The 17258-nt window shown below is 51.7% G+C and overlaps 2 protein-coding genes across 2 annotated transcripts in view; one reads left to right on the top strand and one right to left on the bottom strand.

Annotated features, from left to right (window-relative positions):
* The window catches only part of INTS11 (integrator complex subunit 11), a 29118-nt gene extending 14788 nt beyond the window's left edge, over positions 1–14330 (top strand). Inside the window, exons 12-17 of the mRNA XM_060259093.1 lie at positions 950–1112; positions 3770–3877; positions 6628–6689; positions 7321–7463; positions 9766–9895; positions 14139–14330. Coding sequence (XP_060115076.1) covers positions 950–1112; positions 3770–3877; positions 6628–6689; positions 7321–7463; positions 9766–9895; positions 14139–14204 — 672 coding nt within the window. The 3' untranslated portion in view covers positions 14205–14330. The remainder of the gene's footprint in view (positions 1–949; positions 1113–3769; positions 3878–6627; positions 6690–7320; positions 7464–9765; positions 9896–14138) is intronic.
* Positions 14331–15269: 939 nt separating this feature from the next.
* Positions 15270–16337, bottom strand: LOC132587323 (lysophosphatidic acid receptor 6-like). Its single transcript, XM_060259600.1, has one exon. It carries the CDS (start codon positions 16335–16337, stop codon positions 15270–15272), a length of 1068 nt encoding a protein of 355 aa, XP_060115583.1.
* Positions 16338–17258: the final 921 nt, after the last annotated feature.

Genomic DNA, 17258 nt, shown 5'->3' with positions numbered 1-17258 from the left:
AGATCTAACATTTCTTCTGCAGACTCAGATGGCTAGTAGTCACTTCAAAACTAACAAGATTTCCAGGGTATAAGAATAATAGAGTTGGGAGATAGTTTTAAGTGAGTAATGGTTGGTTGGATTTGAGTCCAGCAACTAGATTTTGGGGGTATTTATTAATTGTCATATAGCCTTGTGTGTAGTATAGCCAGGGGATCCTAAGATTGTCAGGCAGTGAGATGCTCTAGCTCTTTTAGCCTTATGCACTGCTAAGTGGCAAATTAGACTTGCTGTCTACGGCAAGAGACCTCGTCAGCTCTTGGAGGATCGACTACATCAGGGGGGCGCAGCCTAATATGCAAAGGAGCTCCTGGTAGAATTCCACCCCTGCTTATTTATATCCAGACCCCTCCTTCCTGGATCTTGAGGCGTTAGGCGGGTCTCCCATTCAGGTACTAACCAGACTCGGACCTGCTTAGCTTTTAGCTGTGTGGACCAATCTGGCCTGTTTTCTGACCACAGGGTGCGTATTGCCATGGGCCCAATCTCATCAGCTCTCAGAAGCTAAGGAGGATCAGCTCTGGGTAGGACTTGGGTGGAAAACCACCCTGGAAGACCAAGGTTGCTATGCAGAGGCAGGCAGTGGCAAAACCACATCTGTTTTATCTCCCCTGACCTAGATGGCCCAGACTAGCCTGATCTCATCAGCTCTCAGAAGCTAAGCAGGGTCAGCTCTGGTTAACACTCGGATGGGAGGCCACTGGGGAAGTCCAGGGTTGCTACGCAGAGGCAGGCAACGGCAAACCACCCTTGCCATAAGTCAGCTGTGATGTGACAGCACTTTACACACCCAAGTATGCAGTCGAATGCTGCCAAATTGAGACATCCTGGCTCGGGGTGTCAGCAAACCACTTTGCCGCTGCCTGATGTGAGCGGCTGGTGCTCTGTCTGTCCGTCTTGTGCCTTCCAGCTCGAAGTGAAGATGCAGGTGGAGTACATGTCCTTCAGCGCCCACGCAGACGCCAAGGGCATCATGCAGCTCATCCGCCAGGCCGAGCCACGCAACGTCCTCCTGGTCCACGGCGAGGCGAAGAAGATGGAGTTCCTGAAGCAGAAGATAGAGCAGGAGTTCCGTACGTGCCGTACCTTTTAGCCGCGGCAACGCAGGAGGGCTTTTCGTTGGCGGAGTCCTCGGCCACCTGAGACGTCTCCCTGTTTCACTGAACCCCTCTTATCGAGTTACTTGTTGAAGATTAGTTCTCTTTCTCTCCTGCAGCCGGTTCACCTGGGCAGTTAACCCGCCAACGTCCCTACCGTTCTAAGTGGCGGCCGACGTTCCCTCTAAGCTGCAGAGTCTTGTGAGCAAAAATACGACTTTGTGAGCTGCCGGCATTAAAATGGGGAGCTCCTGGTCAGTTAGTTGTTAGGATATGAAAATGCTCAGTAAGGCATGAGGCAAGGGGGAAAGCATGCTGATCTGACAGTTACTGTCATAATAGATGACATCAGTATCCTAGCAAGGCTCTGCCAAGTAAGAGCTGGTTCTAACCAGGTGAATGATGCAATAAGGTGATGAGTGCATAAGAACATAAGAGAAGCCATGTTGGATCAGGCCAGTGGCCCATCCAGTCCAACACTCTGTGTCACAGAAGAACATAAGAGAAGCCCTGTTGGATCAGGCCAGTGGCCCATCCAGTCCAACACTCTGTGTCACAGAAGAACATAAGAGAAGCCCTGTTGGATCAGGCCTCTGGCCCATCCAGTCCAACACTCTGTGTCACATAAGAGAAGCCATGTTGGATCAGGCCAGTGGCCCATCCAGTCCAACACTCTGTGTCACATAAGAACATAAGAGAAGCCCTGTTGGATCAGGCCAATGGCCCATCCAGTCCAACACTCTGTGTCACATAAGAGAAGCCATGTTGGATCAGGCCAGTGGCCCATCCAGTCCAACACTCTGTGTCACATAAGAGAAGCCATGTTGGATCAGGCCAGTGGCCCATCCAGTCCAACACTCTGTGTCACATAAGAACATAAGAGAAGCCCTGTTGGATCAGGCCAATGGCCCATCCAGTCCAACACTCTGTGTCACATAAGAGAAGCCATGTTGGATCAGGCCAGTGGCCCATCCCGTCCAACACTCTGTGTCACATAAGAACATAAGAGAAGCCCTGTTGGATCAGGCCAATGGCCCATCCAGTCCAACACTCTGTGTCACAGAAGAACATAAGAAAAGCCCTGTTGGATCAGGCCAGTGGCCCATCCAGTCCAACACTCTGTGTCACATAAGAACATAAGAGAAGCCATGTTGGATCAGGCCAGTGGCCCATCCAACACTCTGTATCACATAAGAACATAAGAGAAGCCCTGTTGGATCAGGCCAATGGCCCATCCAGTCCAACACTCTGTGTCACATAAGAACACAAGAGAAGCCCTGTTGGATCAGGCCAATGGCCCATCCAGTCCAACACTCTGTGTCACAGAAGAACATAAGAGAAGCCCTGTTGGATCAGGCCAATGGCCTATCCAGTCCAACACTCTGTGTCACATAAGAACATAAGAGAAGCCCTGTTGGATCAGGCCAATGGCCCATCCAGTCCAACACTCTGTGTCACATAAGAACACAAGAGAAGCCCTGTTGGATCAGGCCAATGGCCCATCCAGTCCAACACTCTGTGTCACATAAGAACATAAGAGAAGCCATGTTGGATCAGGCCAGTGGCCCATCCAGCCCAACACTCTGTGTCACATAAGAACATAAGAGAAGCCATGTTGGATCAGGCCAGTGGCCCATCCAGTCCAACACTCTGTGTCACATAAGAACATAAGAGAAGCCCTGTTGGATCAGGCCAGTGGCCCATCCAGTCCAACACTCTGTGTCACATAAGAACATAAGAGAAGCCATGTTGGATCAGGCCAATGGCCCATCCAGTCCAACACTCTGTGTCACACAGTGGCCAAAATTTTATTTTTATATATATATACACACACATATATATACGCACTGTGGCTAATAGCCACTGATGGACCTCTGCTCCATATTTTCATCCAACCCCCTCTTGAAGCTGGCTATGCTTGTAGCCGCCGCCACCTCCTGTGGCAGTGAATTCCACATGCTAATCACCCTTTGGGTGAAGAAGTACCTCCTTTTATCCGTTCTAACCCGACTGGAAGCTTTGGTACAGTGACTGGTGGTTTGTGTATATAAGTAAGGCTATGCTGTACATAACTCCCCCTACTATACATGGATGTCTGGTGGAGCACTTTGATGGAGAGTCTGTACATTTGTAAATGAACCTGTATATAGTTAAGTACACAGAGTGTTGTTGGACTGTATCTCCCTATAGCAGCTACGTGGACTGTTGGTGACTGGTGGCGGTAAGACTAGGCAGTCACGAATCTGCTAACTCAAACAACGACATTAGCGTGCTCTGGGGTCATCCTTCCAGAGCCAAGGCCAAAAGCGTGCGAGCTGGAGGCTAAAAATCGGTGATCCGGCTCACGCCAACTCAGCTTAGAGGGAACACTGGCGGCGACTAGTGCAGAGTTGGTTAGGCAGAGAGAAAGAGCCCACCACAAGGTCTCCCAGTGAGCTTCACGACTGAGAGGGGATTTGAGCAGGGTGGGGGGTGTCTTCCAGATCCTGCTCTGGCCCTCCTGCCGCACAAAAGTAATCCCTACGGCCACGTTTCCCCTCGGTTTTTTTAAACACGTATTTTGACGGCAGAGACTCCTCCCTCCCACCCTCGCCGTCCCTGCCTCTTACCCTGTGCGTTTCCTTCACCCGCAGGCATCAACTGCCACATGCCCGCAAACGGAGAGACGGTGACCGTTTTCACAAGCCCCAACATCCCCGTGGACGTTTCCCTTGCGCTGCTGAAGCGAGAACGGGCGCTCGGTAAGATGCCAGACCCCCGCAGCGCGTGCTCGCTGCTTCAAGGCGGCAGGAATAAACCAGGCAGCAGATCTCTGTGCTCTCCCAGCCGCCTTTGCATTGCTGCCCGTCGGCGCTTCTAGGCTGACTGCAATTGCTGTGCTGCAGGGAACCCTGGGAAATGTAGTTTCAGAGGGTAGCCGCGCGGGTCTGCAGCGGAAGAACTGGATTCGAGTCCCTGACACCGTCGAGATCAGCGAGAAAGAGACGGTCCAGAGGAAGCATCCGGCGGCACCTCGAACAAAATTGGCAGCAGGGGGAGGAGCTTTTGAGGCTCACTTCGGATATCTGAAGAAGCGAGCAGTGACTTGTGGCAGCTCCTCCCCTGCTGCAATTTTTGTTTTTCTTTCAGGGGCTCCTGGATCCTTGCTCTTTTCTACTGCCGCAGGCACACGAACATAGAATCCTAGAGTTGGAAGGGAGCTCCAGGGTCATCTAGTCCAACCCCTGCAGAATGCAGGAAACTCACAAACCCCTCCCCCTAAATTCACAGGATCTTCATCGCTGTCAGAGGCGCATCTAGCCTCTGTTGAAAAACCTCCAAGGAAGGAGAGCCCACCACCTCCCAAGGAGGAAGCCGGTTCCACTGAGGAACCGCTCTAAACTCACAGATACCTCCTGCTAAATTCAAAGGATCTTCATTGCTGTCAGATGGTCATCTAGCCTCTGTTTCAAAACCTCCAAGGAAGGAGAGCCCACCACCTCCCGAGGAAGCCTGTTCCACTGAGGAACCGCTCTAAACTCACAGATACCTCCCGCTAAATTCACAGGATTTTCATTGCTGTCAGATGGCCATCTAGCCTCTGTTTCAAAACCTCCAAGGAAGGAGAGCCCACCACCTCCCAAGGAGGAAGCCTGTTCCACTGAGGAATCACTCTAACGGTCAGGAAGTTCTTCCTAATGTTGAGCCGGAAACTCTTTTGATTTAATTTCAACCCATTGGTTCTGGTCCTACCTTCTGGGGCCACAGAAAACAATTCCACACACCATCCTCTAGATGACAGCCCTTCAAGGACTTGAAGATGGTGAGCCACCGTTCACAAGCACTCTTTGGGTGCGATCCGTCAACCAGTGACAGATCCACCTAACAAACCGCATTTTACCAGCACGGCTACTCATTTGACGTTTCAGAGGGTAGCCCTGTTGGTCCGCAGAAGAACAGCTGGATTTGAATCCAGTTGCACTTTAGACAGCCAGTCTGGTGTTGTGGTTAAGAGCACGGACTCTTAATCTGGGAGAAGCAGGTTTGATTCCCCCACTCCTCCACCTGCACCTGCTGGTGCAACCTTGGGGCAGTCCCGGTTCTCTCAGAGCTGTTCTGCTCAAGAGCAATTCTTGGAGAGCTCTTTCAGGCCCACTTACCTCACAGGGTGTCTGTTGTAAGGAAGAGGAAGGGAGAGGAGACTGTAAGCCACTCTGAGACTCCCAAGTGAAGGGCAGCGTATAAATGCAAACCTTCTTCTTCGAGACCAACCAGGGTACGAGTTTTCGAGAGATACATTATCTGAGAAAGGGAACTTTGACTTCTGACAGCTCATGCCCCCCCCCCCCCCCCCCAAAAAAAAATCGTTGGGCTCTGAGGTCTTGCTGGGTTCAAATCTAGCCAGAAGATTTAGTTCTAGTTCAGGGGTGACCAAACTTGCTTAATGTATGAGCCACATAAAATAAACATCAGATGTTTGAGAGCTGCAAGACATGAACGTCAGATGTTTTAGGGAGGGAGGGAGGAAGAAGAAGATGAAGATATTGAATTTATATCCCGCCCTCCACAACAGACATCCTGTGAGGTGGGTGGGGCTGAGAGGGCTCTCACAGCAGCTGCCCTTTCAAGGACAACCTCTGCCAGAGCTATGGCTGACCCAAGGCCGTTCCAGCAGGTGCCAGTGGAGGAGTGGGGAATCAAACCCGGTTCTCCCAGAGAAGAGTCCGCACACTTCACCACTACCCCAAACTGGCTCTCCAAACTGAAGGGAGGAAGGAAGGAATAGAGGGGGAGGAAGGGAGAGGTGGAAAGAAAACAACTTTAACTGCATCCTCCGAGCTGCCAGTTGGCTTGGCTTTGAGAAGTGATTTGAAGCTGGCTGACAGGACGGTGGGGGCTTCGAAAGCCACACAACGTATGTGAAAGTGCCACATGCGGCTCCCAAGTCAGAGTTTGGCCCATCCCTGTTCTAGTTTAACAGCCAGTCTGGTGTTGTGGTTAAGAGCACGGACTCTTAATCTGGGAGATGCAGGTTTGATTCCCCCACTCCTCCACCTGCACCTGCTGGTGCAACCTTGGGGCAGTCCCAGTTCTCTCAGAGCTTTTTCTGCTCAAGAGCAATTCTTGGAGAGCTCTTTCAGGCCCACGTACCTCACAGGGTGTCTGTTGTGGGGAAGAGGAACGGAAAGGGGACTGTAAGCCACTCTGAGACTCCCAAGTGAAGGGCAGGGTATAAATGCAAACCTCCTTCCTTCTTCGAGACCAACCAGGCCCATCCCTGTTCTAGTTTAACCAAGGTCTTAATTTTTCCTAGCCTGTGTTTGAGCACCCCTGGCAGAGGCCTTTGCGAGGGGGGTGGGGTCGAGGTCTCTTGAGTGGCGGTTGTGCTTCCTGCCTTGTGGCGGGGTCCCCCGTGGGATCACCGTCTGAGAGGAGCAGCTGTCCAGGCCAGTGGCAGGAGACATTGGCTGTAGGGCGGCTGGCTGACTAGTCTCTGCTCCTCTGCCTCCAGGTCCCTTGCCGGATCCCAAGAAGCCCAGGCTGATGCACGGCACGCTGATCATCAAGGACAACGTAAGCAAAAGGGGAAGGGGGGGGGCAGAATCGGGACCTCTGGGGTAGCTCTTGAACCCGGCTCCTGGCCGCAGTGTGGCACCTTGACGGTTCTCGTTTCAGCCAGTTTCATTGAAGTTTTAGGGAAAGTGAAACGGACATGGGGGAACAGAAAGAAATAAGACGTTGCAAATAGTAACTCGGCTAAGAAACACGAACAGGTTAATCGAGTCGAATGTTCCCTCTAAGCTGTGGAGTCTTGTGAGCAAAAATTCTACTTCGTGAGCGACCGGCGTGAAAGTGGTGAGCTGCTGCATCAATGAGTGTACTCTGGCTTCCTGAGCTAGGACAAAAATGCTCCTTCCTGAGCTAGGACAAAAATGCATGAGCGAGGCTAAAAAACTGTGACCTGGCTCCCGCTAACTCAGCTTAGAGGGGGCACTGATCAAGTCTGTACAAAGAAAGAAAGAAATGTATTCTGTAAGTGTCACATTATGTTAATCTACTAAGCCAATGCAATTCATACGAACTATGAATTCCACCTTGAAGATTCTGGTTTCTTGCTGCACAGCTCTCCAGTCCTTGATGCTCTAGAACACGCGCAGCGTCCCATTTAACACGTCCCATTTCCCTCTCTTCTCTCTCTCGTCAGAGTTTCCGCCTGGTCTCTCCGGAGCAAGCGCTCAAGGAACTGGGGCTGGGGGAGCACCAGCTGCGCTTCACCTGCCGGATTCACTTCCAGGACCCCCGCAAAGAGCACGAGACGGGGCTGCGGGTCTACAACCACCTCAAGAGGTGGGCGCTTGGGTCGGGTCTTGGAACCCCCGTGGCCAGCCTGTTTTAATTTTAATGATCAAAACAACTGGAACCGGTGTAATCAGTGGAAATAACAGAAAAACCACCGGAAGCAATGAAATTTACACAGAAATGTGTATAAATAGTTTTAGTGCGAGCTTAAATGAAACGGAAACAAAACAAAACTAAGGGACACTGAGCTTTCAACATATGAATTTCCCCACACAGTCTTTCAGCGGCCCTGTAAATCGGCTTCCTTCGAGTAGACTCAGTTGTGGGTGAACGATTTCTCCTCAGTGCCCGACTCCTAACAATGTGGAGAGAGTAATGAAGGAACCACCTATGAAAGGACTCCTCACGGTTTCAATCACTTCATCAGCCTCCTTCTCCCGACGTTACACGGAGCCCCTCAGCTCAATTTTTTCAACGTGGGTCTACGCATGCTCTCATCAGTTGCTGTCGGCTGGCGAAGGAGTGTATGTAGTGATCGAAACCGTGAGGAGCCCTTTCATAAACGGTTCCTTCCTTACTCTCTCCACATCGCTAGGAGTCGGGCACAGAGGAAAAAAGCGTTCTCCCACAACTGAGTCTACTCGAAGGAAGCCGATTTACAGGGCCGCTGAAAGACTGTGTGGGGAAATTCATATGTTGAAAGGCTAATCAATATTTTACCTGCCTAAATTAGGGTTCGTGAAATCTTCCTTTCCATTGGGATTTAGGTTTTGTCCTGGGAGGGTGGGGGGGGCAGGATTTTGGTGCCCCACTTCTAACATGGGAAAAAGGACTAGTTGTTTGTCTATACACTTTTGAGGTTGTTCCTAAGCCACATGGGGAGACAGAAAGATCCCTGGGCCAGTCTCCTCGCTCTGTTTGCTGGGGCAGAACCCTTCTTGAAACCTTCCTTCCATGCCCAAGTGGCCTCCCGGGTTAACCATTTTGATTGCTGATATTTTGGGGTGCAGTCTTAAAGAGATGTCACTCTGAATATGCAAAGTTCTCGGCATGGTTTATCTGCCCCTCTCCTCCTCACCTTTATCTGCTGATGAGCTGGTGGCAGGGGGGAGGATGTTTCGGCATCAGTGATTGGATCCTTGAAACCTGTTATGCGTATTTGTGTCTTGCAGGGGGGGGTGGGGGAAACAGCCTTAGAAAGGCCAGTAGCTGGGGAGGACCCCATAGCCTGGATTGGATGCATGCTGCCCCACCCCCAGTAAAACATTCTGTGCTCAGTCATTGCAAATTCCACACCCCAAAAGAGCAGACTGCTGTTGTATAAATTAAACAAATCTTTATAACTTCTTGGTTTTGCTAACTGTGAGGAGGGACAGACGCAGGCAGGGTTTTTTTTTTGTAGCAGGAACTCCTTTGCATAGGATACACACCCCTGATGTAGCCAATCTACTTGGAGCTTACAGTAGGCACCCTGTACTAACAGCCCTGTGAGCTCTTGGAGGATTGGCTACATCAGGGCTGTGTGGCCTAATATACAAAATAGGTCTGACAAAAAAAGCCCTGAACAGAGGTCTTTTGATATCTCATCTTAAGAAAACCAACCTTTTTAGTATCTTGCTCATACACCTGAAACTATAATTTTCTGGTTTCTTTATTGAACCACCCTTCCCTTAACTCATAGCCCCTATTTTCTCTCTCAAGTAGTAGTTGCACCTAAGGAAAATGTATATTTGTATTTAGAAAACAGATTAGCAGAAAATTGCAGGATTACTAGTCGTATTACGGAATGACATTTTGGATTGGGGTTTCTTGAGCTGCAGGATCTGCCAGGCATATATGAACATATGAAGCTGCCTTCTACTGAATCAGACCCTCCTCGGTCCATCAAAGTCAGTCTTGTCTACCCAGCCTGGCAGCAGCTCTCCAGGGTCTCAAGCTGAGGTTTTTCAAGCCTGTTTGCCTGGACCCTTTTCAGTTGGAGATGCCAGGGATTGATCCAAGTAGATGCTCTACCACTGAGCCACTGTCCCTCCCCTGCTCTCCAGGGTCTCAAGCTGAGGTTTTTCATACCTACTTGCCTGGACCCTTTTCAGTTGGAGATGCCAGGGATTGATCCCGGGACCTTCTGCTTACCAAGCAGATGCTCTACCACTGAGCCACCGTCCCTTCCCTGCTCTCCAGGGTCTCAAGCTGAGGTTTTTCATGCCTACTTGCCTGGACCCTTTTTAATTGGAGATCCCGGGGACTAAACCTGGGACCTTCTGCTTACCAAGCAGATGCTCTACCACTGAGCCACCATCTGTCCTAGAGGCAAGTTGGGAACGACCTCCTTGTTATTTGTTTCCTGCAGCGTCCTGAAGGACTACTCTGTCCAGCATCTCTCTGACACTTCGATAATGGTGGAGTCCATCCTGATCCAGGTGACGGTCCAGTCAGAGGACCCGGCCACCAAACTCCTGCTGGTCTCGTGGACGTACCAGGTGAGAGGTTAACTTCTGCTCACCGTGATAAGGCCCGGGGCTCCATTCAGGCATCGCATCAAACTGAGGTCTGCACAAGCCACTGGGGCTTTTCTGCATCCTCGTTTTCCTCGCTTTTGTCTTCCAGTTCCTTTGGGCTATTTTTTTTTTTTTGTTCTGCACATGTTTTGCTCCCCTGGTGGTTGGTTTGATATTAAATGTTTATGGCTGGCATATCTTCCTGCAGTTTTAAACTGTAGGTTTTTATGCCAGTCGTGAAGCAATGTAATATAGAATTGGCCAGGACAGGGGGAAAAACACATGCAGGACAGAAAAAACAACAAAGCGACAGGAGACACAAGGAGAAGAAGGAGGAGACTGTAGATTTATACCCCGCCCTTCTCTCTGAATCAGAATCTCAGCGCGGCTCACAATCTCCTTCTTCCCCCACAACAGACCCCCTGTGAGGTAGGTGGGGGCTGAGAGAGCTCTCCCAGAAGCTGACCTTTCAAGGACAACTCCTGTGACAGCCATGGCCAACTCAAGGCCATTCCAGCAGCTGCAAGTGGAGGGGCGGGGAAATCAAACACGGTTCTCCCAGATAAGAGTCTGCGCGGTTGTAAGAAGTACACCAAACTGGCTCTCACTACATCAAGACTGCAGAAAAACCCATCATTCTAAAGCTAAACCATGGCTTGAGCTCCCAAGCCCACAGAAGGCGAAACCTGGCTTTGGAGCCTCATCCTCCACTTCCCGTGTGTATTTGCCTTTGCCAATTCACTTCTGTCTCCAGGTCGTGGCATCTCCAAGACGGGGAGGGACGGGCAGAACTGCAGTTTGTCAGTTCAGACCTGCGAAGTCTGTCTGGAGGCACCCCGATGTGGTCTCTGACTAAAGCCACTTGCTGTGTGTAAATTGTGCCAGGGAAACCAACAAGGGATACCGACCCATCAGTTCTGCACGATGCCGTGTGCTCTGCCTGATTCCCCCCCTCCCTTTTTCTGGATAGAAGTTGTGCACATATTGCCACCCCATCCCTTGACTCCTGTAAGTCTTGTCGTCCTCTTTCTGGAGGCCATCCTGACCACAGGAGTTTCGAACTGTATGACAAGAACTAGACCAGGGGTGGCCAAACTGTGGCTCGGGGGCCACGTGTGACTCTTTCACACATATTGTGTGGCTCTTGGAAGCCCCCACCGTCCCATGGGCTGGTGGCTTAGAGAATGCATTTGCGGTTAAAGTTGCTTTCTTTCCACCTCTTCCTCCCTCCCCATATATCTTCCTTCCTCCTGACTCTCAAACAAATGACGCTCATGTCTTTCAGCTCTCAAACATCTGACATTTATTCTACGTGGCTCTTGCATTAAGCAGCTTTGGCCACCTCTGGACTAGACACTTGGGTTAATGTCTTTTTTAAAGCAGCACTGAGTCTCAAGGTACCGCAATTCCAAATTTTCCGCATGGATTCCCTAGCGCAGTCATGTTTCTGTAGGTCGGGTGTCACCCCCGACGTTTTTTTGAGCCTGCGGGCACCTTTGGAATTCCAGCACAGTACGGCGGCTGCCGGCGCGGAACGCCCGCCCTAAAACAGCTGCTGCGGGAGGTGGAGCCAGCTACAAAATGGCTGCCCCAGTTTAACCTTCAGCCATGCAGTGAAGCTCCTTGTGCTGCCATAGCAGCTGCTACCAAAGCAACATTTTAAAAAAAAATCTGCACAGCCAATCAAATTTCCAGTTAGAAGCCTCAGCCCTGCCCACTTTCTAAAAAGCACCCATGGGTGTCACGTTGGGCTCCTCTGCTGCAGAACAGATACTTTATGCCAGGAGTGGCCCAACTTGCTTACTGTAAGAGGCACATAGACTAAATGTCAGTTGTTTGAGAGCCACAAGACATGGATGCTGGATATTTGAAAGCTGCAAGACAAGGGAGGGAGGAAATAGATGGGGGGGAGGGAGGGGGGAGAGGTGGAAAGAAAGCAACTTTAACTTTAAATGCTTTCTCCAAGCCAGCCAGCTTGCAGAAGCGCTTTAAAAAGACAAATGTCTTCTCCAAGCTGGCTGACTGGGCAGCGGGAGCTTCAGGAGCCGCACAATGTGTGTGAAAGAGCCACAGGGGGCTCCCGAGCCAGTTCGGCCATCCCTTCTTTACTCTTTGCAGTACTCTGTCCATAGAACCATAAGCAGGTGAATGCTTGAACATGAAAGGCCGATTCACGTTCAGTTTTTCACCACCTCCTTGCTTGCGGGTTTCCCCCGCTGCACAGTGGAAAGCGCAGCTTGATTTCTCGGAAAGCGGCTGCGAGCAGTGTGGTGAGAAAGGGAGCCACGTGTAGCAGCAGAAGCTGGGCGGAGCCTGGTTTGCATCGGGCGGGGCTGCGTTTCCCCATGCCCCGTGAGCAGGCCCTCTGGGCTGCCGAAGAGGAAGCATTTCGACAGCGGCTTGCGCTCAAGGCAAACGCTCGATTGTGGTTTGGGTTTTTTTTCGAGCGTTTGCCTTGAGCGCGAGCCGCTGTCGAAATGTTTTCCTAACTGCAGCACAGAGAAGGATGTTTTCATCGATTTGCTCTTGAGAAAGCTGGAACCGCCTTCAGGCGGTCGCTCAAAACGCGCAGCGAGCCGAGTCGACGAATGCAGAGTCGAGAGCTTCTGCTCCTGCGTCTTCGTGCTTCGGAAGGCGGAGAGGAGGGAGGAGGAGCGCTGCGGCATGCCGTGTCACAGGCGTCCTCCAAACACGTTTCCACCGTTCCGTGTTTGTGGTTTTTGTAGACGCTTTTGGACTTCGAGGCTATTTATGTGGTGCCTTTTTGGCACTTTGAACTGCGTAGGACGCTTTTGCATAGAAAGTTTTTCAAGTAAACTTGTTTTAAGATACTAAGTGATTTGTTTTGGTTGCACGGTTGCTTTATTGTTTTGTTTGGCCTCTTTAATCCGGGGCTGCCCAGCTTCGCTCCGTGGCCCAGTCGCTTGCCGACCACGGCTCAGTACCAGCCCACGGACCGGTGGCTGAAGACCCCTGCTTTAGACCAGTTGTGTTCTCCCTGCAGTCATCTCAGCCGGGGGCTCCCCCACCCTTTTTGAGTGTCCTTCTGATATTTTTGTATAATATTGTCTTTTGTTAGTGGTCCCAGATCTGATGAAGACAGGAAAGAAACAAGTTCTTAATCGATCGGCTTGTCACCACACTACTTTGGGACTTGAATGTACATGTTTTGGACATTTGGACTGGTTTCTATATACTTCTTAGTAAATTGGTCACTAGCTTGCATTTTTTGTTGCGCTATCTGTTATAGTGTTCTCCCTGCAGTCATCTCATCCAGAGGCTCCCTCACCCTTTTTGAGCCTGTGGGCACCTCTGGAATCCTGGCACGGGGTGGTTGGTGGCCGCAGGAGGCTGAGCCCCTCACACACCGTGAGGACGTTCAAGAGTAAGGGAGAAGAGGGGCGGTTTTAAAAATACACCGGGAAGGATTAGCAAGAGAGAATAAAGCCCACGCTGCTGCAAAAACGACATCCTTTTAATCCGCCCAGCCGATCAGATCAGTGGCCTGCCAGAAGCCGTGCTGGGTAAGACCCGTCCCCCCGCCCCAAACTGGCTCCACCCACTTTCAGAAAACACTGGACAAGGTACCAAGTCAGGTGTCAGCAGGTACCACGGCTCCCATGAGCGTTACACTGATGACCCCTGGCCTGATCCTTTTAAAAGGAGTCTTAAGAGTTTAGCTGTGTGAAGTGAGAGCCAGTTTGGTGTAGTGGTTAAGTGTGCTGACTCTTATCTGGGAGAACGGGATTTGATTCCCCTCTTCTCCACTTGCAGCTGCTGGAATAGCCTTGGGTCAGCCATAGCTCTCGCAAGAGTTGTCCTTGAAACGACAGCTGCTGTGAGAGAGCCCTCAGCTCCACCCACCTCACAGGGTGTCTGTTGTGGGGGAAGGAGATAAAGGAGATTGTAAGCTGCTCTGAGACTCTTGATTCAGAGAGAAGGGTGGGGTATGAATCTGCAAGTCTTCTTCTGTTCCAACAAAGAGAGTTCACACGGCACCTTCAGGGAACTGATTTATTAAGATTTACACCGCAGTCAATCAGTTAGCATTCAAGCTTGTAAAAAACCCAAAGAATAAAATACAAAACCAAACCCCAATATGTACTTTTAGGCTATTGCCACAGTCTCGCAGCACTGAATTCCAAAGCTTGGGGGGGGGGGGGGGGCGTGAAGTGTTTCAAAGAACGCTTTTCTTCTTTTTTTTGTTTTTGGTTTCTGCACCCAGGAAGAAGAAATGGGAAGCTACGTGACTTCTTTGCTGAAGAAGGCGCTGCCTCAAATCACAGCGTGACACCCCTTCTCTGCTCCCCCCCCCCCAAACTCGGACATTTCGAGGAAGCCCTCCTGTAGGCAGAAGGTGCGGGTCGACTATATAGACCGTAGGCGTTTGCTTTATATTTTAAAATAAAGTTTAATTATGATATCTTTGGGCTTTTCTGCTGACGGCTGCAGAGTGACTTACTGAGATAAAAAGGACTGTTCGGAGTAGAATCATTCCCAGTGCAGGCCGCAGTAGGAATTTTTTATCAGACTGCAAATCTACTGGTATTAACGGCCATGACTTTATTAATTTTTTTTTTAAAAAGCCATGAAGTTGCTCACTGCCTCCCAGATCCTCCCAACGGTTCACAGGTGAAAACGGGAACATTCTTGTGCACTTGTCATGTAGCTGCCTAATAGGGAATCAGACCCTTGGTCCGTCAGTGTCAGTCTTGTCTCCTCAGACTGGCAGCAGCTCTCCAGAGTCTCAGGCTGAGGTCTCTCACTTCGCCTCCTGCCTGGTCCTTTTAATTGGAGATGCCAGGGATTGAACCTGGGACCTTCCGCATGCCGAGCAGAAGCTCTGCCCCTGAGCCACAACCTCCACCCAAAAATCAAGGTCAGTATTGTCTACTCAGACTGGCAGTGGCTCTTCAAGCACAGGTCTTTCACATCCCCTACCACCACTTGGTCCTTTTAGCTGGAGATGCTGGGGATTGAACCTGGGACCTTCCGCATGCCGAGCAGACGCTCTACCTCTGAGCCACAGCCCTCCCCCAAAGCTGCAGCTGTTAAAGGGCTGGACTAGGATCTAAGAACATCAGAAGAGCTCTGCTGGATCAGACCAGTGAGGGTCCACCTAGTCCAGCTTCCTGTCTCACATGGTGGCCTACCAGTCCCTATGGGGGTCCAACAACAGGGCAGAGAGGCTGAGGTCTTCTGCAGAGTTAACCATTGGTCCCTCCAGCTCAGAACTGTCCGCCAGTGAAAAGTCTCCCCCAATACCTGAGGTGCTCAGGACCTCCTGCCTGTAAAGCGTTCTCTCTGCTGTGCTTCCTCCTGCCCAAGCGTGGGAAGCTTAAGCCGCAGTTCCTGTCTAAGGTCCCCTGAGCTGCTGCGGCATCCTCGACCACGTCACCCCGTCCACATCACCCCGTCGCCGCGCTTCGCAGGCGCCGGGGAGCTCACGGTTCCGTCTCCCGCTGACGGTGTAGACCGCGGCGGCCCTGGACCTGAAGCGCAGCTTGCAGCGCAGCCGCCGGCTGGCCGAGGTGAAGTAGTAGAGGATTGGATTCAGGCAGCAGTTGAAGCTGACCAGGGCTAAGGTGACCCGCCGCATTTTGTAAATGAAGGCGGCGAAGTGGCAGTTCCGGATGAGCCCGGCCCGCATCAGGAAGTGGAGCAGGTGGGTGAGGTGATAGGGGAGGAAGCAGGTGGCGCAGATGAAGAGGATCAGGTAGATGGTCCCCAGCGCTTTCCTCTTGCGGGCGCTGCGGGGGATGCGGGAGATGCGCCTGGCGATCAGCGGGTAGCTGATCAAGACCACCGCGAAGGGCACGGCGAAGCCGAACACCAGGGCGCAGGCGTTGTAAGGGACCATCCGCCCCCTCCAGCTGCCCGCCCCGAAGCTTTCGAAACAGACGGTCCGGTTGCTCTCCCGGGAGGTCAGAGGGCCGCCCAGAACGAGCGGCACCGCGACACCCCCCGCCACGCCCCAGAGGAGGGCGGAGACCACCCCGTAATGCCAGCTTTTGATCCTGATGTACGCGAAGGGGTGGAGGACCGCCACGTACCGGTCGAGGCAGATGCAGGTGAAGAAGGCGACGCTGAGGTAAATGTTGACGAAGTACACGCTGCCGGTGACGCTGCAGGCCACGTCGCCAAAGACCCAGTCGTTGCGGTTGAAGTGGTAGTGGATCTTGAACGGCAAGACGCAGACGAACAAAGTGTCCACCACGGCGAGGTTGATGAGGTAGGCGAAGGAACGGGGCGCTCCGGCTGTCCTGCAGGTCAGGAAGTAGAAGGCCACCATGTTTTCCAGCAGGCCCAAAACGAAGACCGCACTGTAGACAGCGGGGAAGAAGGAGAACTGGAAGTCTGCTTGGAGGAAGCACTCCGAAGTGGCGTTGACTGGCGTCTCGTTGGATGGGCCTCTTCCCTCCATCGCGTCTGAAGGGGCTTCCCTTCTCCACAAAGATCTGGGGGCATTTAATGGGCCATCCTGGCAAGTCTGAAACTTCAGCTTGTGGAAGGGGGGTTTGACCTCCTTTTGTCTTGTACTTCCGGGTTAGCAGAGAGTCTCCGTTTCCAAAGGCAACCGAGCTTGGGGCGAGCACGGAACAAAGCTGCAAAGCGGAGAGGGGAGAACGTTAAAATGGCAGGGTTGCCATCCTGACCTGGATTGCCCAGGCATCCTCTGGTTGTGTGAAGCTAAGCGGGGTCAGTCCTGGCAAGTCCTCAGATGGGAGACCTCCTGGGAATGCCAGATGTTGGGAGGCAGAATCAGGCTGTATCAAGCCGCTTCTCTGAACTTCCTCTAGGACCCCAGTAGGGGTCAGTCACCTGTCGCCATGACTTCCAGGTGCAGACACCTACACACACGAATACAAAAATACCCCCCAAAAGCACACAAAAAAACTGGACAAATGCATGGAGAAGCTGCAGCTGTTAAAGGGCTGGACTAGGATCTAGGAACATCAGAAGAGACCTGCTGGATCAGACCAGTGAGGGTCCATCTAGTCCAGCATCCTGTCTCACACAGTTCCTCTGGAGGGCTAACAACAGGGCAGAGAGGCTGAGGCCTTCATAAGAACATCAGAAGAGCTCTGCTGGATCAGACCAGTGAGGGTCCATCTAGTCCAGCATCCTTTCCCACACAGTGGCCTACCAGTCCCTACGGGGGGCCAACAACAGGGCAGAGAGGCTGAGGCCTTCGTAAGAACATCAGAAAAGCCCTGCTGGATCAGACCAGTGAAGGTCCATCTAGTCCAGCATCCTTTCTCACAGTGGCCAACCAGTTCCTCTGAGGGGCCAACAACACAGGACATAGAGGCTGAGGCCTTCCCCTGATGTTTCTTCCTGGCTC

Source organism: Heteronotia binoei, chromosome 18 (assembly GCF_032191835.1).
Source record: "Heteronotia binoei isolate CCM8104 ecotype False Entrance Well chromosome 18, APGP_CSIRO_Hbin_v1, whole genome shotgun sequence".
In the NCBI taxonomy this organism is placed as follows: domain Eukaryota; kingdom Metazoa; phylum Chordata; class Lepidosauria; order Squamata; family Gekkonidae; genus Heteronotia; species Heteronotia binoei.
The sequence above is the reverse complement of the archived record's forward strand: the minus strand, read 5'-3'. Positions and strand labels throughout refer to the sequence as shown.

Bases quoted from the DNA above. Each gene is read 5' to 3' on its own strand.
- LOC132587323 (XM_060259600.1), bottom strand. From the start codon at position 16,337: ATGGAGGGAAGAGGCCCATCCAACGAGACGCCAGTCAACGCCACTTCG.